The 24,306-nt window shown below is 39.6% G+C and overlaps 2 protein-coding genes and 1 long non-coding RNA gene across 6 annotated transcripts in view; 2 read left to right on the forward strand and 1 right to left on the reverse strand.

The window, feature by feature from the left end:
- Positions 1–314, forward strand: part of LOC127775353 (uncharacterized) — a 15,384-nt gene extending 15,070 nt beyond the window's left edge. Inside the window, exon 5 of the long non-coding RNA XR_008017961.1 lies at positions 59–314. This is a non-coding gene — a long non-coding RNA (uncharacterized LOC127775353). The remainder of the gene's footprint in view (positions 1–58) is intronic.
- Positions 1–16,029, reverse strand: part of LOC127775350 (callose synthase 5) — a 19,058-nt gene extending 3,029 nt beyond the window's left edge. The window contains exons 1-42 of one of the 2 annotated variants that reach the window (XM_052301573.1): positions 15,966–16,029; positions 15,554–15,897; positions 14,849–14,949; positions 13,771–13,892; positions 13,590–13,686; positions 13,381–13,491; positions 13,153–13,281; positions 12,977–13,069; positions 12,476–12,567; positions 12,256–12,388; positions 12,017–12,154; positions 11,863–11,939; positions 11,698–11,710; positions 11,499–11,627; positions 11,295–11,409; positions 10,285–10,619; positions 9,495–9,547; positions 9,359–9,419; positions 9,205–9,286; positions 9,083–9,132; positions 8,847–8,933; positions 7,933–8,055; positions 7,753–7,847; positions 7,586–7,670; positions 7,332–7,492; positions 6,455–6,578; positions 6,227–6,321; positions 6,022–6,145; positions 5,803–5,954; positions 4,645–4,754; positions 4,427–4,552; positions 4,275–4,343; positions 3,998–4,187; positions 3,612–3,723; positions 3,401–3,520; positions 3,198–3,313; positions 3,025–3,108; positions 2,567–2,679; positions 2,262–2,491; positions 1,343–2,140; positions 1,176–1,226; positions 871–1,056 (exon numbers count right to left, since the gene is read on the reverse strand). In XM_052301573.1, coding sequence (XP_052157533.1) covers positions 871–1,056; positions 1,176–1,226; positions 1,343–2,140; positions 2,262–2,491; positions 2,567–2,679; positions 3,025–3,108; positions 3,198–3,313; positions 3,401–3,520; positions 3,612–3,723; positions 3,998–4,187; positions 4,275–4,343; positions 4,427–4,552; positions 4,645–4,754; positions 5,803–5,954; positions 6,022–6,145; positions 6,227–6,321; positions 6,455–6,578; positions 7,332–7,492; positions 7,586–7,670; positions 7,753–7,847; positions 7,933–8,055; positions 8,847–8,933; positions 9,083–9,132; positions 9,205–9,286; positions 9,359–9,419; positions 9,495–9,547; positions 10,285–10,619; positions 11,295–11,409; positions 11,499–11,627; positions 11,698–11,710; positions 11,863–11,939; positions 12,017–12,154; positions 12,256–12,388; positions 12,476–12,567; positions 12,977–13,069; positions 13,153–13,281; positions 13,381–13,491; positions 13,590–13,686; positions 13,771–13,892; positions 14,849–14,949; positions 15,554–15,848 — 5,577 coding nt within the window. In that variant the 5' untranslated portion in view covers positions 15,849–15,897; positions 15,966–16,029. Of the gene's footprint in view, positions 1–870; positions 1,057–1,175; positions 1,227–1,342; positions 2,141–2,261; positions 2,492–2,566; positions 2,680–3,024; positions 3,109–3,197; positions 3,314–3,400; positions 3,521–3,611; positions 3,724–3,997; positions 4,188–4,274; positions 4,344–4,426; positions 4,553–4,644; positions 4,755–5,802; positions 5,955–6,021; positions 6,146–6,226; positions 6,322–6,454; positions 6,579–7,331; positions 7,493–7,585; positions 7,671–7,752; positions 7,848–7,932; positions 8,056–8,846; positions 8,934–9,082; positions 9,133–9,204; positions 9,287–9,358; positions 9,420–9,494; positions 9,548–10,284; positions 10,620–11,294; positions 11,410–11,498; positions 11,628–11,697; positions 11,786–11,862; positions 11,940–12,016; positions 12,155–12,255; positions 12,389–12,475; positions 12,568–12,976; positions 13,070–13,152; positions 13,282–13,380; positions 13,492–13,589; positions 13,687–13,770; positions 13,893–14,848; positions 14,950–15,553; positions 15,898–15,965 lie in introns of both variants that reach the window. The other variant, XM_052301572.1, reaches the window with a different exon arrangement.
- A 3,827-nt stretch (positions 16,030–19,856) lies between these two features.
- Positions 19,857–24,127, forward strand: LOC127775351 (uncharacterized). Of its 3 annotated transcripts, XM_052301574.1 has the most exons (9): positions 19,857–20,131; positions 20,919–20,969; positions 21,272–21,293; positions 21,408–21,522; positions 21,617–21,649; positions 22,158–22,283; positions 23,162–23,268; positions 23,358–23,429; positions 23,504–24,127. In XM_052301574.1, the coding sequence occupies exons 1-9, from the start codon at positions 19,904–19,906 to the stop codon at positions 23,896–23,898; spliced, it is 1,149 nt and encodes a 382-aa protein (XP_052157534.1). In that variant the 5' UTR covers positions 19,857–19,903; the 3' UTR covers positions 23,899–24,127. The 3 variants fall into 3 exon arrangements, with proteins under 3 accessions (XP_052157534.1, XP_052157535.1, XP_052157536.1); XM_052301575.1 differs by lacking the exon at positions 19,857–20,131 and having other exon boundaries at positions 21,241–21,293; XM_052301576.1 differs by lacking the exon at positions 19,857–20,131 and having other exon boundaries at positions 20,935–20,969; positions 21,244–21,293.
- Positions 24,128–24,306: the final 179 nt, after the last annotated feature.

The following is a 24,306-nucleotide window of genomic DNA, read 5'->3' on the forward strand; positions in this document are numbered from 1 at the left end:
ATCCTGAAGGATGTAAAACACATCATTTACTGGGTGCTTGGCTAAATAAATATGACAGAAACTTACAGAGAAGGATAGCGATCAGAAGTGCAGCTGTATTGTGGGCAATTTTGAAGACTAGGAACAAAGCCTGTTTCAAGAATGAATCATTATCACACCCAATTGAGCTAATTCATTATATCAGCTCTCGGATCTCCTCGTGGGCAATTTTGGAGAGGTCGGTGGCAAATACAAGAAATCTACAATGGGGTCTCCATCTGCTAAAGCAGGTAGCAAATGACATCTACAACTCAAAGCATGGCTGGAGGATAGGAGCTGGCAGACTGGAATAGAAGAACCTGGCGAGGGAAGCTCTAAGAAACAGAAGAAAAGGAATGAGTGATGAAATGGAAGATAGGAAGCTGATCCTCTTTTGTTCAATCTGTTGATGTCCTGGTACATGTTTTGGAGACAGTTTCTGCTGAGGCTGTATTTGCAGGAGGCATGGATGGATGAAAAACTTTGGATTTCTGTAGCTCTGTTAGTTTAGCTGGTAGTTTGGGTGAAGGTTCCACAGGTGATGGGATGGCATTGTTTGTGAGCTTTTGCTGGATGTTCGAATTTCTGTTTTCTGGTTGTTTTCTGAACTCCGTAGCCCGTCGTGTTTCTAGAAATTGAAAGGGGGGAGCACTGCTTCTCTATTTCATCAATAATAATAATAATAATAATAACAACTGTAGCATCCCAAGTGGACAAGGGGAGTGGACAGCTATGGTTAATGCCTTGTATTCATTTCTGAAATTATATGGATTGGTACTGGACCTAGCAGGTGGCAGTGGGGGTACTCGACGACACTATTTAAAAGTGCAATGTTGATGGTTGAGGAAGTACCTGAAGAATGGCCCATCCTGTCGGTGCAAAGGCAAGGAAGCTGGCGAATATGTCACCGACTGTTAGATGCAAAAGGGTGAAAAGAATGGCCAGAGTTCCAATAGATCCAATGAACAAGAACAGCTTAAGAAGCCGGAACATCAGCTGGAAGTCTGCACTGAATTTCTTTCTTCCCATGGATACCACCTGCAGAAAAGTTACTGGTCAGAAACATAAAGGGGAAAGAAAGTTTAACTATGTGTGAAATATCAACTGTCATGTATTTTTCCATTCTTGTTTTGATCACTAGAAAGAAAATGAGATACCTTCAGGACCATCACCACAGCAACGATTACCAGCCACGACAGACCATAAACCTGAAATCACAAAATCAGATTTTTGAGAGGGAAGTCATAGATTTGTATTTGTAAGCATGCTTCTAAACGACAAAAGGTATGTAAAATATCTTGAAGAAATAAAACAGAGGACTCACAGAGATGCTTTTGTTTCCAGCTGAGATATTCAGATGATACATGATACCATATTGGAAGATGAAGAACCGGAGAGACAAGATGATTTCAGATAAGCGGCCGAAAAAACCTGTAGACTGCAAATGTTCCTGCTCCTCTTCCCACCAGGACTCCCAAGCTTTATTAGCAGGCACACCAATACCACCACGGCTGCTAATCCACTTGCTCCAGTCATCCCAGTCATCAACTATTTTTTGCCACTCAAACCCTGATGGGTTGAAGAGGAATGGTGCAAACAGCCAAGTGATTACCAGGAACCACATTGATGATGTCAGAAGTATATATGCAGTCGAATCTGTAGCCACATCACCATACATCTGATAAACCACTAGCAATAACATGAGCTCAAGTCCTTTGACAAAATGGCTTCTGGAGTACATTCTATAGTTTTCAGGGAATTTTACATGGCGAACTACAAAGCCTCTGCCGGTCGCTTTATATTTGGCACCACCATGCAGAATTGTGCGGCCAAAGTAATGTGATTTTGTGCCAAGGGAGAAAGTGAAGAAAACAGAGCAGAGCTGAAGCTGCATAATGATGAAATCCCCTAGGGCACTTCTAAAACCCCTTTCTAGTCCAATCTCCATAAACATGGGTAAGGCCATCAAAAGACCTAGCTGCACAATAGATTGAGACCCCATAGCCGCCTGAAGAGCAGTGTTACCTCTCATTCGTGCTTGCTTCATAATTGCTAACTCGAGTCCACTTAATGCTAGGTAAAGTCTTCCATACAAGAAGACATAGACAATTATGACAACCATCTGCACAAATTAAGACAATAACCTTACGAGAATAAAAAGGATGGTAGCAGATCATAACGAATGTAATGCATGAAGGTGTCCTGTGTTCACTCTACTAGGTCAATGTAAGTTACCAACTTACCATTGAACTGATATAAAATCCAACAGTGGTAAAGTAGCACGACAGCATCCGGAAAAAGTCAAAGCGGTGACCCAAGCGATAGATGTCTCTGCTGAGTGTTTGCTCTCCATTACCACATGCCACTTTAGCTTCAAAGAGAGAAATTTGATTAAGACCAACATCTCGTCCTTTGCCAACTTGAATGTATTCATGGTGGGTGACATTTCCACGTCTCAGTGTTGAGTTGAAACCTGGAACAGAAGTGTAAGCCTATGGTATCCGACAGCACAAATGGGGAAGTCAGAAATACATGGAGAATCACATACCAGCAAAAATGTCTTCACTTAAATTTATACCACAGGAAGCCTTGCTAATGCCACCTCGTGTAATGTGAAAAATTCTATCAAATACATCAGGATGCCCGTAGTGAAAACGTACCCTGAACAGAAAATAAAGTGTCAAATATGCAACATCAAGACTATAAGACTTGATTCCATTTGCTTTTGTGTCACGCTATAAACCGTCTTCATGTTTTTCTTAATGGCCAAGATGACAAATAGCACTTGGTTGATTTAATCTTTGACAACTTATTTACTTAATCTCAGACACATCCATATGCATTTCAACGGTTGAAATAATACCAAAAAAATCATCTATAACTTATTTGACTTTGAGTCAGTTGCTACAGATGCTAATTCCAACATGCCGCAATCCCATTGTTCCACATAATATTAATGGATTCCGCTTCATCTCATCAGGACATAATAAACCGATGCTGACTTACTTCAATGGATTAGCTAGTACTCTCTGTCCAATTGTCACAAAGCTTGTTTCCTGGTTTGACATAAACCACGCGAGAGAGGACACACTACAATGCAAGAATATTAGATGTTAGGCACTGATATGTATTTTTTTAAGAAGTAAATTCAGTAACAACTGCAAAGCATCCAACCAGACCTTCCAGTGAAAATGTGCTCACGCACACCAAGAATTGTTGGCTGGCGCACACCATGGTTCTCGTGAAACTCCTCCAGTAAATTCCGCATTTTTAAAGCTTCCTCCAAATAATTGTCCTAAAAATAATTAAGAATGCAACAGATTAGATATATCTTGAGTGGCAGCATAGCTATTCAGTTTTTTAGAACAACCATTCAATTCACCTGGTTCATATCAATTGTTTGGAGAGCTTCACCCCGTGTAAAGACAATTGCATGATTCTGGTTTTCTGGTTTACCTTCACCTAATTTTGCTGGTCCTGGCAATTTTATGCGGTATATTTCCTTCACAGTATACAAAAGTAAATAAGCTCTATCGAGATGTACATCATATCAAAATGCCATCAAGGTAATTCAACTTTGTGGAAATGATTACCTGATCATGATTGTCAAGAGCTTTTACCAAAACTGAATAGAAGACCTTCTGCACCTTTTCACCGTCTCTCTCTTCAACTTCGTCAATGTATGCCACGCGCAAACCAGGATAACTACAGTTTCAAGTTCAGATTGAAATTACTTTGCTCATAAAAGAAAATAATATTTATTCTTAATAGAACAAGCAGAGTGCATAATATTTTCCTAGAAATCATGTATTTGTCAGTTAAATGCCATCAACAAAAATAAATGTAAACCAAGGGATATAATCTCCAAAAATCCAAGAAGAAAACATTTTGCTCCAGGGGATAGATATGGTGTATCTTGTAGTATGGCAAAATGTTGCTATATCTTATTAGTTTAGAATAGATCATCAAAATGACTCACTTCACCATCAAGTTTAAGATATCGGTTGCACGTCGATCACCAGATTGTTTCTGATTGCCGTATATTTGGCAAGTTGCAACATATGTAAACTTCATGTCTGCTATAGCCTCAAGTTGAGATGACAGAGATCTTTGGCTTTTCTTCTCCTCCTCTGCTGGATCTGCAACTGCTTTATATCCTTCCAATATCTCTACATGCAAGACAGGGCATAAGATCAATAATATTTATGAAGGCACAAAAAGAAAGGGAATGCTCAGCTTGGAGAGAAGAAGCTCACCAGACTCAGAAGCCATGTCAAGAAAAGCTTGAAGCTTCAAGGCTCTCTTGTAGTACATCATGCCTCTAACTATTCACAGCAAGAAAAGCATTTAACAAGGAATCAACCAAATCATCCTTATTTTGTAAGATAAAACAGCCAGTTTGATTCACCTGTTCTACAGAGTGTCTGCCCTCTAAGAGAAGCCCAATGACGAAGTTGTAGGACATTTTCTTCATTTCCCCAAACTTCACTCTCTCTTTGGCAACCAATTCTTTCCAAAAAATTATTCCATTCATCTATAACAAGAATAGCGAAGAGTAAAGGACAGAATCCTGGTGACTGTATCCATATTTAGAAGTGCAAAGAAAAATAAAACATGAGTGGAGACCTGGAAAAATCTTTTGCAGGTAGAATATAATTGAGACACCATCTTCATTTTCCAGATCGAGGTCATTCCTTGAATATACAGTTTCCTCACTGTAGTATGGAGTCATAACGCTGCAAAGGACAGTAGGTGATATGCAATTATCTAATGCACAATCATTGTTGAAAATTGTAAAAACACATTGCTAAATTTAAGCATAGAAGGCTTATATTTGTGGCAAATTCAGTGTCTTTTTCTAGATTCGACATTGTTGATGTGCCTGGTGGTGTTGTACAGGGCTTACAAGGTCTGCATCAGGATGGTCAACCACTTCGTTTTGTACATTTCATATTTCACAAATTAGAATGATTTGCAGTAGTGTTATTATCAAGAAAACATGCTATAATAAGGACGAATACAATGAACTTTATAAATATCATTTCATCGGATTAAAGAGTAGCTACTCTCATAGACTCATAGTAAGATCACAGTGAATCAAATTAACTGGACTGCCTGACATGAATCAGAACAAAGGCAAGCAGTGCTTGTTGAAATTCCAAGTATTGAAAGCAGCCTAACAGAATTATGGCATCAGGTCAGTAGCTGCTCGCATTATTTGTTGGGCACAGTATAATTAATACATCGAATAATAGCATAAAGTTTAAGAAATGAACCTGAGGATCAACTCAGCTTTAAATAAACAACGAACACAATTTTGATTCATGTCAGGCATCATCAACGGCTTCAGCTAAAAAAACCTAACATTCATGGCAAATTCCTGCATGGTATTAATGCCTATTTCCCCCTTCCTGGTGAGCACACACTAGGAATTCAGTTCGAGGACAGTTGGCCAAATACTCACGGAACTACAGTGGTAAGAGGTGGGATCACACCAAAACTCGACCCAAATTTTACTTTACAAGATTATTTTTAAAGTATTAAATATTTTAGTAGGAGTGCAGTGGAAGAAACATCAGTTAGTTGCTGCCAAATTTTCCATGTGTTCTGTTAATTTAGTTTTAACACGTGTTTTCAATATTCTATTTTCTAGAAATGCTACATACAATCTCTATGCAATGTGCTATGTGTGAATCGTGACAGAAATACTGCAGAGTTCATTTTAGATGGAAATAAAAGCAGAAACACAGCAGTACCATTAGCAGGTTGATATATGAGACTAACCTGAATGACAGCATTTTGCGTACTCTAGGTGCACGTGGCATGTCCATGAATAAAGAATTAGTGAAAAATGCTATCCTCCGACGGGCTTCAAGATTTGTAGGCACGTCCATCGCTGATTCTTTCACGGTCAAAAGGAGGTACAGACGCTTGATCTGGACACAAGTGAAGTTAGTGCACCTTCCTAGTTATAAAAGACAAACAAGATATTGATGATATGACCTGCTCATCCCACTGTGCTGAAATTGGGGGTGGAAAGACGATTGCAGGCTTTGTACCAGTACCCGCAAAAAGTTGCCTTCTTGGTACAGAATCCTTGTTCCCATGACCAAACTCAGCTAGCTCTCTGTGAACGAATCGTAGTATAAGAGATTACTCACCAGTTTGCCATGAGAAAGAAAGTTTTATTGAGTACAAAAAGTGTCACCTGATTTCATTGACCATCATATCTCTTGTTATTACTTCTAACATGTCTTGAAGCAGCAATACTACATTGTCAAATTTGGAGGCATCCCTTTCTTTCTGTGGATGTGAGTAAAATAATCTTAGAATATTTCAATACATGACAAATGACATGTTCTAAGGACTGAACAAAACAACACTGCATTTCTCATACAGTATTACAATTCAGTAGAAGTAGTAAACATTGTATTACCAGGGCAGATACAAGCTCCACAAATTTCTTGCACAGGACTGGCAGTGCGCTCATTCTAAAATTGGCAAGGAATGTGTTCTTTGCGATGTTAGCTTCAATTTCTTTTATGATAATACTAATAATCCTGTAGCAGTCAATGAACAAACAAGTGAAGCAAAACATATTCTGGGGAAAGAATGGTGAAGCAAAATACCAAGATATACATGCTTTTAAGGTAATATGCATAAACAAAAATAAATTAAACAAAAAAAGCTAGCATGAAAGATGAATGCACAAATGCCTACGTAATAGCCATTGCACATTTACAAATTATGAGCTGTCACGGTATCCCTCTCTATTTATAGCTGTGATGCTTGGGCATCTTCTTAGTTCAATTTGGACATCCAGGTCCTCTAATTGGACATAGCATGGTGTGAAGCCATATGCAATTGGCCAGTCTCTATTCTTACAGTGTATTATAATGATAGCTCGCATGCACATCAATATAAAGCTGATATTTTTCTGACCAAAGGAATTTTGGCTTTGTAAGAATAAGAATGAAACTGTTTACTGACCAAAGGAGTTACCCAACTTTATTGAAAGCTTTGAAGCAAAGAGCAAATAGTTAATGTCCAAAGTACCAAAGTTCCATAGAAACCAGAACCTAGTAATAAATAATGGTAATGATATCTTTAAGAAAAAAAATAGGCATACTCTAATTTCACTGTTTTGTATCGAAGCACTTGTTTCCAAGATTATGTTGACACTAAAATGGGGGAAAAAAAGGAAGGAAACTTCAGAAAAAGAACTAGGGGCTTTCTTTCTTTACTCAACTCACATTAGCCTTTTCTACTGTAGAAACAAGAATGGTGGGAAGAGCAAAAATATAGGAATGTACCTTTTCTCATTTTCTCCAATTACGAGTAAATTAAGAACAAGCTTGAATGACTCGTAGCATTCCAGTACAGCACATTTCATATACTCGTCTGCACATATACGTTTCCAAAGATCGGAATCTCTTGGTCGAAATTGTGCTGCCATGTCTAAAGCTATAGGTATCTGCAGAGTTACCACAAAATAAATTGCGATCATGCAATTGAACACAGAACGTAAGGAGGAGAAAAGAGAAGCTTTAATTTTATTCTGCCAAACCTTGCTAGCAAGCAAGAAGAGTGGCCACTGCATCAGTTTAAGACTGGGGTCTGACGAATAAGGAACCACCAGTAAGTCCATTTCCCTGAATAGCAGAAGTTCATTAAACGCATTGCTATGAGCAAATGATAACATGTTTCCTCCTAAACATGAGCCAGGGGCCTCACTTATCACTTATAAGATCTTCTTCCCGGAAACTACATATCACTTCATTCCACAACTGAGCAAACTTAGCAGCCTCAGTTCTCTTGCTGGGAGAAACCTGTGCAATCAATTTTGTAGTATAAATACTTGAGGGTTTAGAAGATCCATCATGAAAAAAAAATGTTGTTACTATTATTTGGGACCTCAGCGAAGCGCTTTGAGAGTGAAAAGCGCCTGTTTCGTCTTTTATCTGACGGCACCAAAAATGTATTGAAGGCCCCAGGCAAAGAATGAAATCGTGATCTCAGCATTCCTAATGTTCGTATCTGATTCATAGAATAATTGCAAGTCAATAAGAAACTAGGTCAGCACTGCATTCAGCTTCAATTACATATACGGATTAACTATTATAACACAATTAAATAAGAATAGGCAAGGTTAAAAAGGAGTTGGAGCTTTTCTATGGTCCTTAGGTAGGCTCTTTTACCATGCTTCTATTTAATAAGAAATACCATGTTTTTTTTTTACCTCAGGAGGTACCCAGTACCTCCCATCTTATGGAGAGGGGAGGTACCAACAATACCATTTACTTATTGGGTACCTCCTCAAGGAACCAAGGACAGTAACAAACTTATTTCGTTAATATAGTTTGAATAGAAGAGAGTTGTCACCTAACATAGGGCAACAGAGCCCTTGAGTCATGAGCTTAACGCCTTAACATGAAAAAGAGCGAAGTTCAAAGTCTAAGATATACTCACATAAATGTACTCTGTTCTCCTTGAGAAATAAAAACTAATCATTAATCAACTTCCACATTTAGTTGTTACTCTTCCAACAGAACTTTTTTGGCATTTTCAGGCTGCAAAAGCTATTCTCTATTTATAAAATGTTTGGATTATGGTAGGTCTTTTTCATAAAAAAGAATGCAATACTATTTTCTTCTATAGCACTTAAGACTTGTAGAGTTAAGATCCTATTGGTTTATGTGAGTGCTTAATGCAGAAGCATGCCCCTTACCCATCCATGTGGTGATCTAGGCCTCTAATACATACTAATGTTCATGACTTCCTAAAGTAAAACAACTAGTTACAGGTAAAAGTTCAAGATTCATTATTACTTCTCCAAGTCTTCCAAGTGCTCCAGACACACCACCAGATATTGTAGAGAAGATGGCATACCATATCTGTGTATCCATTAAATAGACCTACAAGAATTGAAGGCATTGCAAGTGAACATTTATGACTTAGTACATGAGTTCAAAAGAAAAGGAAATGAATAATATGACCCCGGAAAAATAATAAGACCCCACTGCTCACTGTGGTCAGCTAATATGGAAGTTGGATAAGCTCATACCAAGAGTACAGGAGCCCAGAGCGACATGACAGCACCAACATTATATGATGCTGAAAAGACAACAGCTATTATCAGTTTGGAAAAATACATAATACCACTCCCCAAAAAAAAACATTGATTACCATTTGGAAAGAATTCATGCCACTCATAATGAATATTATGAACATTCATTATGTCCTTTGTTGGCTTGATCAGAGGTTTTATCTGTAAATTAGTATGAGCATCAGAGCCATCTTGTCAAATCATCTTTCCAAAATATCCAAGTGTAAAATTTACCTGGACAAAATAACTGAATGCAAACTTGGAGCATAGCAGCAAGATCCAAAATAGTGTATACCTTTTGAGTTGAATACAAGAGAATGAGTTTTTTTTTCATGGATAAAAAAGCAAACAATTAAAAAAACTAACTTACTTAAAAAGTGAAACACTGCTTTCATGCATCCCACGGCCAACATAAATTCGTTTCTGCAGTTATTTATACAATTAGTGTAGCTAATAGAAAAGAAACCACATGACATAGAGTAATGTAGATACTAGAAAGCAGGAGCAAAAAAAAAAAAATGTTCATTGTTGTTATATCCAGGAAAGACATCCATTTATTTTACTTCAAGGCACATTGCTTGGGCATATTTATAAGTTGGCATACCAAAATACACCTATTGTCTTCACTACATTTAGTTACTTCCCAACTTTTTTCCTATTTCCAGTAGCGCCTCTGGAATTTTGCTTCCATTTACTTTCATGACACATACATATCTTTATTATTCAGTTATATAGCTCTTGCAAACACAGAATATAATGTTCAGTTGATGAACTTTTGTTAGAGATTAGAGAATATGATCATCGATCTGCATAAGCTTTGAAGAGCTATGAAACTGCCAAGATTATGCTTTTTCAAACAAATGAGAAGTATAATGTATGCCTCAGCATGAGATTCGTGGATAGATAGATACAGAGTTGATACTTAGTATTTAGAGATGAAAGTTTACGGATTCATCAACTTGAGGAATTCCAGAGCTACTATATACAGGGAAGAACATATGAGATTCTGTGTTCAAATCCAATCCCTCAAAATTATGTTCCATCCTACTAGTACCAAACAATAGATTAGGTAAAGAAACTATTTTCTCATAGTAGAAATTTCGAGATGAACATTTAACAGAACAGAAAAGAAAATTGAAAAAGAAGTCTGCTGTGAATACCTGAGACCACCACAGAAGCAACCTAACAATACGCCAATCTGAGTTTTCTATCCACCTCCGGAAACATGGTAACAGGAAGAGTGCTGCACTTAGGATATTAGGTATCAGGTACACTGCCACAGCTAGGATATATAGAGGTGGAACTCCTTTAACATATTGAAACCATTTATCCAGATCTTTAATTGGTAAATTGACTTTAGATGCGGTGCTAATGTAGAAAAATGGAAGGATCACAGCCCACGCAGCACTAGCTATTATCTTCAGAATATTTCTCATGGCATCAAGGAACTTGCATTTATGATGACCAGGGAAGTTCAGAACAAAGTCTAAAATGCCTGCCATCAATTAAATAAAAGATCAGTTACATTTTGTAATAGGAGCTGCCAACTCAACACCATCTCAAGAACATAGTACATGACTGATCTAAATAGAAAGGTTGCCTTAATAGAAATGAAAAAGAACTGATAAAGTTTCAAAAAAGTATAGAAGGCATAAAATTTGGTCAGTAAAAGGGTCAACTGAAGAAGGAGATGAACAAGCAAGGTTTGTCTATTGGAAGAGCAGCACTCTCCTCCTCCCCCTTGGTAATACTTTGCCAAGTTCACAGTTTTGCCTAGCCAGTACTTGATTATTTTTTAAGAATATAATTCAGGTGGACCGGTTTTGAACCCGACAAGTGTCTTCAGAGAGAGAGAGAGAGAGAAGCTCTCTCTATGCAATGTGCACATCGGAAAGGGTACTAGTTTCAGCAACAGATGCTCACTTAGCATTGTGAACAAAACAAAACTAGTGCACATTTTCTGCCTAAAAATCCATATGTATCAAAACAAAACAAGTACAAAGACACAATAAAGAAGCTAATATTCCAATGCCTGTGGCAACATTAGCAAGATCCAGTGACATACACAAACCAAGAAGGCAATTTGTCACCTGACATATTAAAGCGTAGCTGTTTCAGGGGACAAATTCATGCAATAAAAAAAGGCAAGCAGCTGAGATGTGGACCATACTTTGGAGGAACTGTAGAAATGCTGCTGTGACAAATATACTTGATAGAGAATATAAAAGGTCCTTCTGAAGAATTTGAGATAGTGTATAATCGCTCCAAGCAAAAATCAGCATTGCCTGTTCAATTTAATCATTAGAAGATTTCTGCTCAAGACTGTGAAACAATAACTTAGATGAAAAAATCATATAAAAATTTCAGTTAGTACCTGCAGAGCCAACAGATAGAAGGTCCACATTCTGTCAAAACTACGGAAGATATGCCAAAATGTTCTTGTTTCAACAAAATTCATCTTCCCTGTGCTTTTAGTAGAACCCTTTTGTGATGAGCTTCCAGCCTATAAATAATGTTTTGTCAATCCCAATCAAACATGCCAAGAGATATTGACAGATGGATAAAATTTCTACCGTTGTTACAGGCCTTGAATCATGCACAGATTTGAAAAAATCACCATCATCCCGCATTGGCCAACCCAACGAGAAACAATCAGTTGTCCTGAATGAAATAGGTTAGGAATTATAGAAAATGAAAAATGTTGGCAATGTGTACAAAAGATAAGATTGTAAACAGACCAGAAGTACTCGTTTAGATCATCGTAATTGCACCACGCTGAGTGTGGTGTTTTTCCGTGTTTGCTTTTTCCTGATTCCTGCAAACCGCCACAATCATTAGTATTGAAGAAACCTTTTTTTTTCCATTTTGCATGATTTCTGATGGATCAAATACCTTTTTTATGACACGATAGATAGGTGTGACTACTTTCTTCAAGAAAGCTTCTTCATCCCCACCATAAGATGGCCTGATATTTTCACCCGTCACAATACTAACATTTCCAGCAAGCAGCCCATTCAACTCATATGCCATCTAATTATATACATGATAATGTTAATAGCATTAAGCTTTGATGCTTAATATGTTAAAAAGGTGTACCTTACTTTTTTTTTACCCAAAAAGGTGTGACTTACATTGTGAAAGATGTAGCAAAGGCACTCTGGCATAAACCGGATGTTTGCTGCTTCACCCCAAATGAGAAGATAAAGACCTAGAAACAAAATATTTCGTTGTTGAATTTCCTGTGGTTGTGCACCTTGAGGACTTCTGCAGTTGTGAAATCATCAACACAATGTACAATAAGAGAATAATAACAGTTCTATTTAGAAAACAAAGGTAAGGGATTTTTTGTACCTCAAACTATGCTTTCGTGACAAAAAGTTGCACCACTTCCTGTAATTGCTGAATAGCTTAGCCATCACCTCATCAACAGCCCGATCATCAAGCTGTTTCAGGGTTGAAAGAAAAGCTCCAGTCAATTATAGAGGAAACAAAAGAAGGAATGTGGCACAGGAAATGAAGGATGTATTTAGCATTATTTAGCTGCACATTTGAAAGACATGCACCTAATCAGTTCAATCAATTGAATTTTACAGTGATAACTTTTGGAATGTGATAGAAGGCAATATTGTCAGCACAAATTTTGCAAGAGGTACTCCAAATCCCAGCTGATTGAATATACTAAATCATTATAAAAGAAACAAAATTGTTTTGATCAAAGGCTGAGGCTTTTGTTTACTAGAATGAATAAAGTCAGACAATGAATACATACTGATCCCAGGCTTCTTACTTCATTATCCACATTGATATCCATATAGTCAAATCAGCAAAGTAAAAAGTGGCAAAGGAACATGCCTTGCTAAGTGGCTCTGGCTTTGGCTCAAGTCTTATGTGCACATTAGCAAGGAGGAGAATTAAATGCTCCCTTTGATTTCTCACGCTGTCCCTCTGCACACAAGAAGATAAGCTGGTGTTAACTTAGGAATAGAATTGACAAATTGAAATTGACTCGTGTGGAATAACTAGCAAACCTGAAAGCCAAACATAGCTCTCAACCAATCCAGCAAATCAAGATCACCCCCCTTCTGTCTTTCTGGCTCAAATGTGGAAGGCCAGGTCAAGCCCCGCGTGTTCCGCAGCGCTGCAACTGCTGCTTTGATCTGTTAAGGTTCCAAACCAGTTAGCACGCCAGTTTCATTCACTGAACCAGTACACGGTTCCATTGTTTTTCAGATACCGTTATTGTGAATTGTACATACCTCCTCCATCTGCATGATGGACTGAGATGCACTGGCGGCATCAAGAGGAAGGATATTGAATGGCGTGTAGATGTCTTTCTTCTCTTGCACATCCCGGTGCAGGCGAACAATCTGCACATTGGGAATTAGAGAAGCTCATTGCATTTGAGAAGACCTAGATTTTCGTTGACAAAGAACGACCGTAATTTGAGTAGATGTTGAATACGAACCTCCGGATTAACTTCCTCGACCTTCTCATTCTTGTTGACAGCGCAGAGAACCTCGAAGAGAACTCCGGCTGTCTGGTAGGCCTTACCAAGTTGAGCCCTGCAGGTGACATTGGCATGGGACTGGATATGTCAAGAAAGGGAGTGGATTCATTATAGACCTGGAGCACAGTTAAGGAATTACCTGTCGGCTTGTTCCCCTTTGTCGAGGGCACGGACGTAGTTCTCGTAGTACTGCTGGTAGAAGCTCTCAATTTCGCGGGCATCGGTCTTCTTCACGCGTTTCGCGAGACTGGGACTGTTATCCTGCGGGTTGCATAAGATTCCTAGTGAAGATTTATAGCAATGGACCAAACATTAGACTTAAAAGTTGTTGCACGACTAAGCTTTGTGGCAACTTATGACTGCCAACCAAACAAGCCCTGAACTCAAATAATTTGGGTGGAAATCAAGATAATGAATACATGATCAGTGCAAATGGAAAATAATACCATGTGAAATTGATGTATCGACTCAAAATCATGATCGACAATATATCAGATTTTCAAAAAAAAAAAAAAGAGAGGGTACTCCAAACGGTTCGTCGCATTACTGAAAAAGGATTACAAGCATAATAAATAAAATTTGGTCATGCTCAATTACCAGAAGTTAATTAGAACATAAAACATCTCATCTGAAACAAAAGAAAAAACAGCATCACACGTCATTCTGGTTCTGGAAAATTGTGCTTTGTGTAGCAGGTTGTTCAATGAATTCATTTTGCATGCTTGTTTCATCTCATCTCCAATGTGTTAGTGAGATTAAGCTAATTCATCCCAATTTGATCACCAGCTGTTATTATTATCACCTGACCTAGTTTCTACTGAATTAGAATTCCAATAAGCTTAGTTTTTCGTATATAACATCAAATACATAATGCCGTATACAAGCAAAATTGGGTAAAAACGTACCATGCATGACTTCAATTGTGTATGTTTTGCCTATTTGTTTTATATGATCATTTTGACAACTAAATTAAGCTATTTTTTATATTACTTGCATTAACTAGACTTATTACCAAACAAAGCTCTTATATAAATGATGAGAAGTTAAGATAACATTAATTTCACACTAGCCAAATCACGCAGGCCAAAGTTCGGGAAAGGCAAAATAGCAAGCTAACATGCGCGAACTGAACCACACTGAACAGAACTAACAGAAAACACAACGTACGCTAAGCTGCCAAATCATGCGAAAAATATGAAGGGGGAAATGTGTGTCACCTTCTCCAGCCGTTGGAGCAGAGCCGTCTTAAACTGCCGGACGCCACGGCCGACGGAGTTCTGATCCAGCCGGTGCGCCTTCTCAAACGCGTAAAACCGACCTATATTCAGACCAGAAGGTCCGGAACAGATCAAAATAAACCCAGAAAAAGCTAGAAAATCCCTCTAATTCTTACAGTAAGTAGCAGTAATAAGCGTGACATCCGAATCACCCACTCGAGCTGGTTGATACAATTCCAAAGCAAACCGATCGAACAAGTTAAGCTACCCTATGATTCGAACCAAACAAACACCCTTGAAACAAAAAAAAAATCAAACGAAACAAAACAAGGGTGTTCTGAGATGAACATGTCATGCATTCGTGAGCGAACCTTATCCAAAAATAGATTCCAGAAAAAAAAAGTGGGGGTCAAATTCGAAATCTAACTCCGCAAAGCCAGGATATGCGCGGAGAAACACACGCCGGATGAATCTGAACGCAATCGTTGCGACAGAATTGCAAGCACAAAACCACCCAGGCACACGCTACTTCACAGGCTTCGCCACATCCATCAAACGCCATGAAAAAAATATTTCGAGCTGCTTGCCTCATTCCAACTCCCCTAAACACCAAAATGCACCAATCTAGGCCTTAAAATCACCAAAAATCCCCCCCAAAAAAACAGGCACACAAAAATGGTTCCAGCGTGGAACATCCGAACATACAGAGGTAGGCGACGCGGGGTCGCTCGGGCTCGATCTCGGCGGCGACGCGGAGGATCGGGGCGATGCTGCTCAGCGTGGACGGCACCACCTCGTTGTCGAACACCTCCATGGAGAACGTCGCCATCGCCGCGCTCCTCGACCCGCGCCGGTTCAGCCCGGTCTGCTGCCCCGACATGAGCATCGACGACGGGGTCAGCGGCTCGTTCGGCACGCCGGATGACGCCGAGGCCGACGCCGCCGCGCCCGACGACGTCCGCGGCGGGTCCTCCCCGCCGCCACCCCGCGGCCCCGTCATCGCGCCTCCCCCGCCGCCTCCACCAACTCGCTTCCTCTAGGGTTTCCTCCTGCATTTGGTCCAGCGTTAGCGCCGGGGGGATTCGGCGGAGGAGAGAGAGAGAGAGAGAGCACGAACCTTAAAGCGAGAGGCCGCGAGGGGTGCTCCGCCTCCGCCCTCCTCCGCTTCGTCTCGCCGTCCAGCTGGTGGTGGAACAAATGGGGGAGGGTGGGATGGGAAGCGGGTGGTGAAATAGGCGGTGGGCTCGGGTGCCCGTGGCTATTTATACGCGAATCAAACGGCTGAGGATGGCTGCTTCGGAGCAACTGGACACGTGGCAGTCATCGAGCCGTGGAAAATTAGATGGCATTATTCATCTTGCTGGGCCTAATGTACTGGCGATATATAATGATTATGAATGTAAGAAAATCATGAAATAGTTATGGGTATAGAAAATTTGGCATGTTTTCATGCTAAAAACGATATAAGAGCTACGTTGCCTAATTGACCATGCATATTGTGTTAGGAAAACAAATAGACGGAGAGAACTTCTTATCATTTTCTCATGTGGTCTCTGAGATATTGAGGAGGTTGCTTGACTTTGAAACAAATGGCTAGATTTAATAGTTGCATGCAATTTGCATGGACATGCCTTATTTAGAGATACACATGATGTTGATAGAACTTATAGTTTTGCTAGAAATACTACTAAATCAATCCTCTATTTCGTGAGGGCTTTATTTATTTGGACAATTGCGAGCGAGTATTATGGCCAACCATTGAAACATATTAACTATTTTGTCAACTTATAATTTTAATTGTATATGGGATAAAATATATATATTTGAGTAGTGTCCCAAAAATGTAAGTCTCTTCTTAATGCATTAATTTTAAATTAAAATGTAATGATTTCCATAGAAATTGGTTCAATATTCATATAGAACCAAATTCCTAGGTTCCAAGGAGGCATTAGAGGTGGTTGTGGTGTGTATTTCTTTTGTAAGAAAATAATTAGGAGCTCCATTGCTACTCTTTTCTGGGGGCTTCAATTCTCAAGTCCAATGTGACATGTGTATGTATATATGTTTTTCATTGTACCAATAGAATTTCAGTAAACAATTTTAACTAGAAAGGACGCGGGAGTTAGTACTCCCTCCGTATTTTAATGTGACGTCGTTGACTTTTTAACATACGTTTGACCTTTCGTCTTATTCAAAAAATTTATTTAATTATCATTTATTTTATTGTGACTTGATTTATCATCAAATGTTCTTTAAGCATGACATAAGTATTTTTGTATTTGCATAAAAAATTTAAATAACACGAATGGTCAAACGTTGGTTAAAAAGTCAACGGCGACATACATTGAAATATTGAAATACGGAGAGAGTAGCAATTATGACAACATCTTGTCCTGGCCAACTCAAGAGAAGCGAAGGTGAACCTGCTATCTCTGTTTATCATGTTTGGCTATCACATTGAACGGTCCTTTGTCCTTTGCAAATTGCAAATGTACGTGTTGGCTAATTTGAGGTTCCCTCATGCACCTGTGCATATCAGTTACAAGCACATTGATACATTCAAGTTATATCTCACTTTTATATCGTGTCTAGTATATTGTGTCAAAACAAAACTAAACCACGTATTTTTACTATATGATCCATGGTGATATAGGGATGTTTGAAACTTTTGCAGCCAACCACATCTCGGCGACAATATCACAGCAAAACGTGAGAAACCATATAATTTTATCCAAAATTTAAATTATTATAAGTTTATTTAAAATTGATGGGTTATTGTGTGCATGCCTTTATTGTACCCGGTAAAAACACGGTTATGGCCGGTTTTGAAAATGGGGTGAATCTAGACTAGGACTTACTGTAGTCCACTCTATTATATCATAGGTCTTCATCTCATATAAAACATCATATGAACATCAGTGCACCAGACTAAAATAGTCACAAATATGTAATATTGATAACACACTTAAATAGTCTTACCATTATTTTGAGTAAATTGCACTGATAGCACACAAACTTACTAGGTGGTTGCAACTTAGTAAATAAACTTGTGAAATGTTCGTTTCGATACACAAACTTGTCTACTTCGTGCGAACGATGACCAAAATGGCTTGACAATGTTAATTTTACGAAGCTGATGTTGATTAGGATGTGACGTGTAGCGAGTATACATAAGACATGCAATATTTATATATTTGGTCCTACTTTATCCTTCATCATGGAAATGATGAATTTCATATATATTCTCACTCTTATATCATTGCTCTGTTTTAATCTTTTTATACGATCTCTTATCCATTCTATTATTATTGAAGATGTGTATGTCTAATAGTAAACTTTCTCAGATATATGTTTACATAGATCTTATTGAGCCCCTAAATTAATAAGATTAGCCACGTAATATCCTTTTTGTCTTCCTCCGCACATGCCAGACAAGTTCATGCACCAAAACTAGATTGCACCCACTTGACAAGTTCAGGTACCAACAATGTAATTTACTCCATTATTTTTGTGATAGAAGTTCTCATAACACATATCATCTATATCATCGTAAACACAACCTTATTTATATAAAATTGCACTCTGTACTCCCTCCGTCGTAAAATATACGAAATACTACGTAAGGACGTAGTAGCGGATGAGACGCTTCTATATTTTGTAACGGAGGGAGTAGTTCGCAAAGTTCTTACAGTTGGACTGCGAAGCTCAAAAGAGAGGCGTGTTGGGCACCTCTGTAAGATCAAAGTGTGTTTTGATTTTTATTCCGTGATGAACAATTGGCATCTGTAATTATTGGTTTTGATATTTGGAGATTATCGTCGAAGTGGTTTTGGAGATAATCAATTTTCAGGTGATGATCGGATCCACTGTTATTTTATGTGACCGGTCCGACCGGGTGGTGTATGCCGGTCAGACCGGTGGTGATCGAGCGGTCAGACCGGCCGACGCTGTGTTGGTTTCGGTTTCGGGTTATTTCTTTGGATATCCGTGATTGTTTCATGGTTATGGCTTCTAGATGGATACTATACGTATGTAAGACTGTTGTTTGCTAACAATGAGTCAAGTTGGGGATAGCTTGGTCTCGGAATATGGTTTCTTTGTTTATTTCATGTGTAGGTGACTCGATGACTCGGGAGAGTATTTGCGGTGATGGACCGGGAGTCGGCTTGGTGGTAAGACAATGTCCGTGGTGGTCAGATATCATGCGGGATACTAAGGCTAGAGTTGATGCACGTGGTTGGTGAAGATTCCATATGGCATACGATGGGGGTATTGTGTGCGTATGAGATGCGGAGTCGAATTTGGAAGGAGTTCAAATTTGGTACAATTGGTTATGTAAAGTTTGTGTCTTGTACTAGAGGGTTTCCTAAGGTGTTTAGGACTTTCAGTATGAGCTTGTTTCGTGGCTTTAGGTTGCCTACCTCATGTATAAATAGAGGGGGAGCGTGAGGCTTCCCGGTATCACTTTTGAGAGCAATTGAGTTGCTAGTTTAGTTAGGGTTTCGAGTTTAGTCGAGATTTTTGTAAGGAGTGCTGTTGGTGCACTTTGTAAACACAGAGAGAAGTAATAAAGTTGTCATATACTTTGAGAGTTCTTCGATTTGTGTTTCATCGGGTTTCGGCGGTCTAACCGGCGATATACCGGCGGTTAGACCGGCGGCAGGCAGCGGTCAGACCGACGGAGGAGAGGCGGTCAGACCGGCGGCGACTTCACACGCGGCAGGCAATCTTCAGGCGGTTGGACCGGCGGATCAACACCGGTCAGACCGGCGACATGAGCTCGGTCAGACCAGCGGATCAACCTCGATCAGACCGATCTACATCGAATTTGAGGGTAACTTTTATTTCCGCTAAAAGTTTAGATTTTTGGGTATATCAACTATTCATCCCTCTAGTTGGCTTACTTAATGTGATTCTATCCACAACCTCGCCACCCAACCGATGCGGCGGGACGTCAGTCGCCAGGTGTCACGGGACAACTGACCGGCACGGCAGCACACGGCACCATTTCGAGAGGGAAAAAGAAAAGAAAAAAAAGAAGGGGGGAAGAAAGAAATGGTGAGGCCCGCACTGCTACGGTCTCGCTCCTCCCCTCCCACTCCGTCGTGGCCGGCAGCGGGAGCAGCCGCTGCCTCCTCCTCCGCCGCCGCCGCCGCCGCGCGCGCCTCCGCGAATCCTCTTCCTCCTCCTCTCTCCTCGCCGCCGCCCAGGCCCGGCCGCAGGAGCATGGCCAGCGCCGGCGTCGGACGCGGCCGGGTCCGCGTCGCGGTCGTCGGCGACGTGGTAACCCCCTCCTTGCCCTCTTCCTCCGTCTCTTCTTTGCGGCGTGCCTGGGATGGGTGATAGGCCAGACATGGGTGCTGGTGTGGCCTTGCGATTCTCGGTGGGTTTCGTGTGGCGTAGCATAGGGGATTCGGAGTGAGAGGGAGATAGCTTTGGGGACGGAAGCATTCTACCAATTCCCCCCCAAAAAAAGAAGAAAAAAACTGAGGCATCTATACTTGTTGACTTTCTTAGCTCAGTTTAGCTCCGATCTTGAGATGCTGTGAGAGGAGTGCATGATGAGTGTGATTCATCAGTGTGGCTGTGTGGGGGTTTGCGTTTAAGGTGGCGTTTGATTGTAGTAGTAGTAGTTTGGATGGAGGTGAATTTGGTTGGTGCGAAGAGGTTCATGAGGGATAAAGCTTTGACTTCCATCTGAAGGGACAAATGCAGAGATAATTTTTTTTTGTGAACTACAATGTGAAAAGCCAAAACTGTAAAATGTCTTCTTGGAGAGAAGATGCAGGGAGTGAGATTTTAGCGGAGTGACAACATATTGTGGCTTGAACCAGTCACTAGGATAGTGTGTTTTGATACCATGCTTTGTTGATCTTGTGGGTTTGAAATCTCTTAGCTCGCTTTCCTGTCGAGATGTGCTTTACTTCTTGTACTAAGAGGAATATGATGGCTTTTACTTTATTTGCATGCTTGACTTGGTTATAACATCAATTATGGCTCAAGGGATTATAATATCCTCTTGATGAGAACAATGCACTAATTGGCTGTTGTGATGTGCTGAACATTGCAGCATAATGATTGGACCCTTGAGGAAGACTCAAAAGCCCTACATTTTCTCCAGGTATTGCAAATCCAGATAAATTCAGTCAATTGTATCTGTGTATTGCATTAAGTTATTCACATCTGATTATTGTAGCATGTCTCTAGTTTTATGATGTAAGATCATCTGAAGTGCAGTCTGTCCTTTTCTTTATTCATGTTCTACGCCTTTTTGTATGCCTGCCATCAACATGTACTGATGTACAGTCCAGCTGCCAAAATGACACTGGAGTTTGATAGAAAAATATCCGTACTACATTTATTTTCTATAACATTATGTTTCTTATTCCCAGAAGATCTAACTTTCTCTCCGTGTGAATGCAGCCAGATTTGGTACTTTTTACAGGTGCGCCCTTTGCCCTATTATATCTGTACTACATAATATACTCATTACTTTGTGAAGTTACACTTAAATGCTTATTCCTTACATCTCCTGTTTGCTGTCCTCCATTTATGGCAGGTGATTATGGCAACGAGAATGTTCAACTTGTTAAAAGCATTTCAGATCTTCAGCTCCCCAAAGCAGCTATTCTTGGGAATCATGACTGTTGGCACACGTATCAGTTTTCAGAGAAGTAAGAATAATTCTTTCATCCGACAAGGATAGTGTTCAACATAAATGCACTGATATTTGATGAAATGATGAATGTATCCTTGGTTGGCATTCAGGAAGGTAGATCGTGTCCGGCTTCAGCTAGAGAGGTAAGATGTTCCTCCTTTAATGTGAATATGCTTTTATGTTTAATACAACAGTGTTATGATTAACACTAGCATTTGATGAATTTCTATTGTAAGAAATGCCAATGAATGGGTTATATGAGTTGCACAATTGTTGTTATTTTGAAGGAAAACTTGCATTATTTAAAGTTGTTTCAGTTGCACCAGAGCACTAAACAGGTATTACTTTGATTTTTAGCATTGTTGCTAGGTCATTTCATGATTTGCTTCTCTTTTTTTTTTGAAAGAAATAAAAGAAGCTGATACTGCACTTAAATCCAAGAAGAAGTGAGTTGTTTAAAACTGTGCTAGTAATTGCTGGAAAAAATGTGATTCTCAGGAAATTTTGGCCTGATTATTCCATGATTTTTAATAAGCTGTGGCAATTCAGGATGATTCTGGGTTATAACTTGCCTTCACCAGACTCTGGTACTATTTTTGCAGACCTTGTGGCAAGTAATTTTCTGTTGTTATTTTTTGTTGCCAATTTCAGCCTTGGTGAGCAGCATGTTGGGTACAAATGTTTGGATTTTCCAACAATAAAGCTGAGTGTTGTTGGTGGACGACCATTTTCCTGCGGGGGTAATAGGATATTTAGACCAAAGCTTCTGTCAAAATGGTTGGTAAGAGACATGCTAACCAATAGATACACATGTTTATCAGTTTTCTTTGGTATATACTTCTCCTTACTAAGGAGTCCTTAGTTGTCCTTTCTTTTTCATGAAACAGTAGAAGAGGGCTCTACTGAAAAAATACTACTGCTATTTATAATAGATTTATGTAAAATAGACCTAATGATCCACAGTATCCAAAAAATAGTTACAAGGTTCATGTGAAACATGCAGTAATTTAGGTAAGGCATAAGAGAAATGAGTTGCAGCATACTTTTCCTAAAGATACTAGTTTGGTATATCCTTGTCATTTTGGTCTACAAGTCATTTTTACCATCCCTTCTTTTCATATTGAATTAAGAAGCAAACGATGTATGTGAACTCGTGAAATGATGGGTGAATGGCACAATAAACAGTAGAGTTACCAACTTATACTTCGTTCTCATCTGTAGCACTACTGTATTAGGTAGTGAATATTTTAGAGTTTGATGATATATATTGTTGATAGCTGTCATTCTTAGTTGCTTCACCGGGTTGGTTTCTTATTGCATACTACTTCTGCTGTGTAGTAACATGCAGTGAATTGAGCTACAGTGGTAAGGATATTGGTGGAGTAGGTGATTATGCTTTGACCTGATTCTTGTCGATCAGCGCAGTATATATTGGTAATGATAAAATAAACATAGCAAACTGTAATAAGAAGTGTGAAGCTATAGTAAATTATTATTTTGGTGGTGTAGTCAGGGATGGTTAGTCCACCTCGTAAAACAAAGTGCATAAGACAGACACAATACTGCTACCTTTTTTTACTTGGTGAACTCTTACTCTTGTTCATAATTGGAAACTTGTCTACCATCGTTTATTTGATCCTACGATTATTATGTAGGTATGGTGTCAATGATATGGCTGAAAGTGCAAAGAGGATATATGATGCTGCTACAAATGCACCAAAGGAGCATGCTGTCATATTACTGGCACACAATGGGCCAACAGGTGTCTGAACGTTTAAACTAGCAAACTACATATACTTGCACTTGCACACATATGCTGTAACATGCCTACATTAAATTATGGTTACACAGGTCTAGGCTCAAGAATGGAGGATATTTGTGGGCGGGATTGGGTTGCTGGTGGTGGTGATCATGGTGATCCAGGTCTGATATTCCATCGATGATACTTCCACTTGTACAGTTGCTTAATATGCCATCTTAGACAAGAACCTCCGCAGATCTGGAGCAAGCCATATCTGATCTGCAAAGAGAAACCGGAGTTTCGATACCGCTGGTCGTGTTCGGTCACATGCACAAGAGCCTCGCCTACGGGAGAGGCCTTCGGAAGATGATTGCCTTTGGAGCTAACCGGACTATATATCTGAACGGCGCCGTTGTGCCTAGAGTGAATCATGCGCAATCAAGCAGGCAGCCTGCAATCTCCACAAGCGAAAAGACTGGGCTCGAAGGATTAACAGGACTGATGGTTCCGACATCGCGGGCGTTCACCATTGTTGATCTCTTTGAAGGCGCCGTTGAGAAAATCTCCGAGGTCTGGGTGACGGTGGGTGATGCCAGGACGGAGCTTGAGCAGGAATTAGTCTTGTACAAGCAACCACGTGAGCACATATGACTTCCACAAACTGGTACCGAAACTAAGTACTCCGTACATGAATGTAAATGTGATACTAGTATGATCCGAATTTCGCAATACAGAGAAGTACAAAACGCACTGTCAAAATGTCCGTGGAGTGAAGTAATGCAATGTAAATTCGCTGATGGTTTGCCTGCACCAGCACCTCCCTATGTAATCATGTTCTTTGCTCACTAAATTCTAACACCAAGGTTTTCTGTCATGCTTACATGAGAACTGCCTTTAATTTCAGTAAACAGCCAAAGTGGGTCAAATTTCCTTCAGAAACTCGTCTCTACACCACTACATATTAGGAAAAATAAATGGTCGTTGGAAGATTGCACATGGAAAATTCAAACTGGTGACGAAATCAAACAGCGCCATGCCTAGGTTCAAAGTCCAAACGTA

The sequence above is a fragment of the Oryza glaberrima genome, chromosome 6 (genome assembly GCF_000147395.1).
Source record: "Oryza glaberrima chromosome 6, OglaRS2, whole genome shotgun sequence".
In the NCBI taxonomy this organism is placed as follows: Eukaryota; Viridiplantae; Streptophyta; class Magnoliopsida; order Poales; family Poaceae; genus Oryza; species Oryza glaberrima.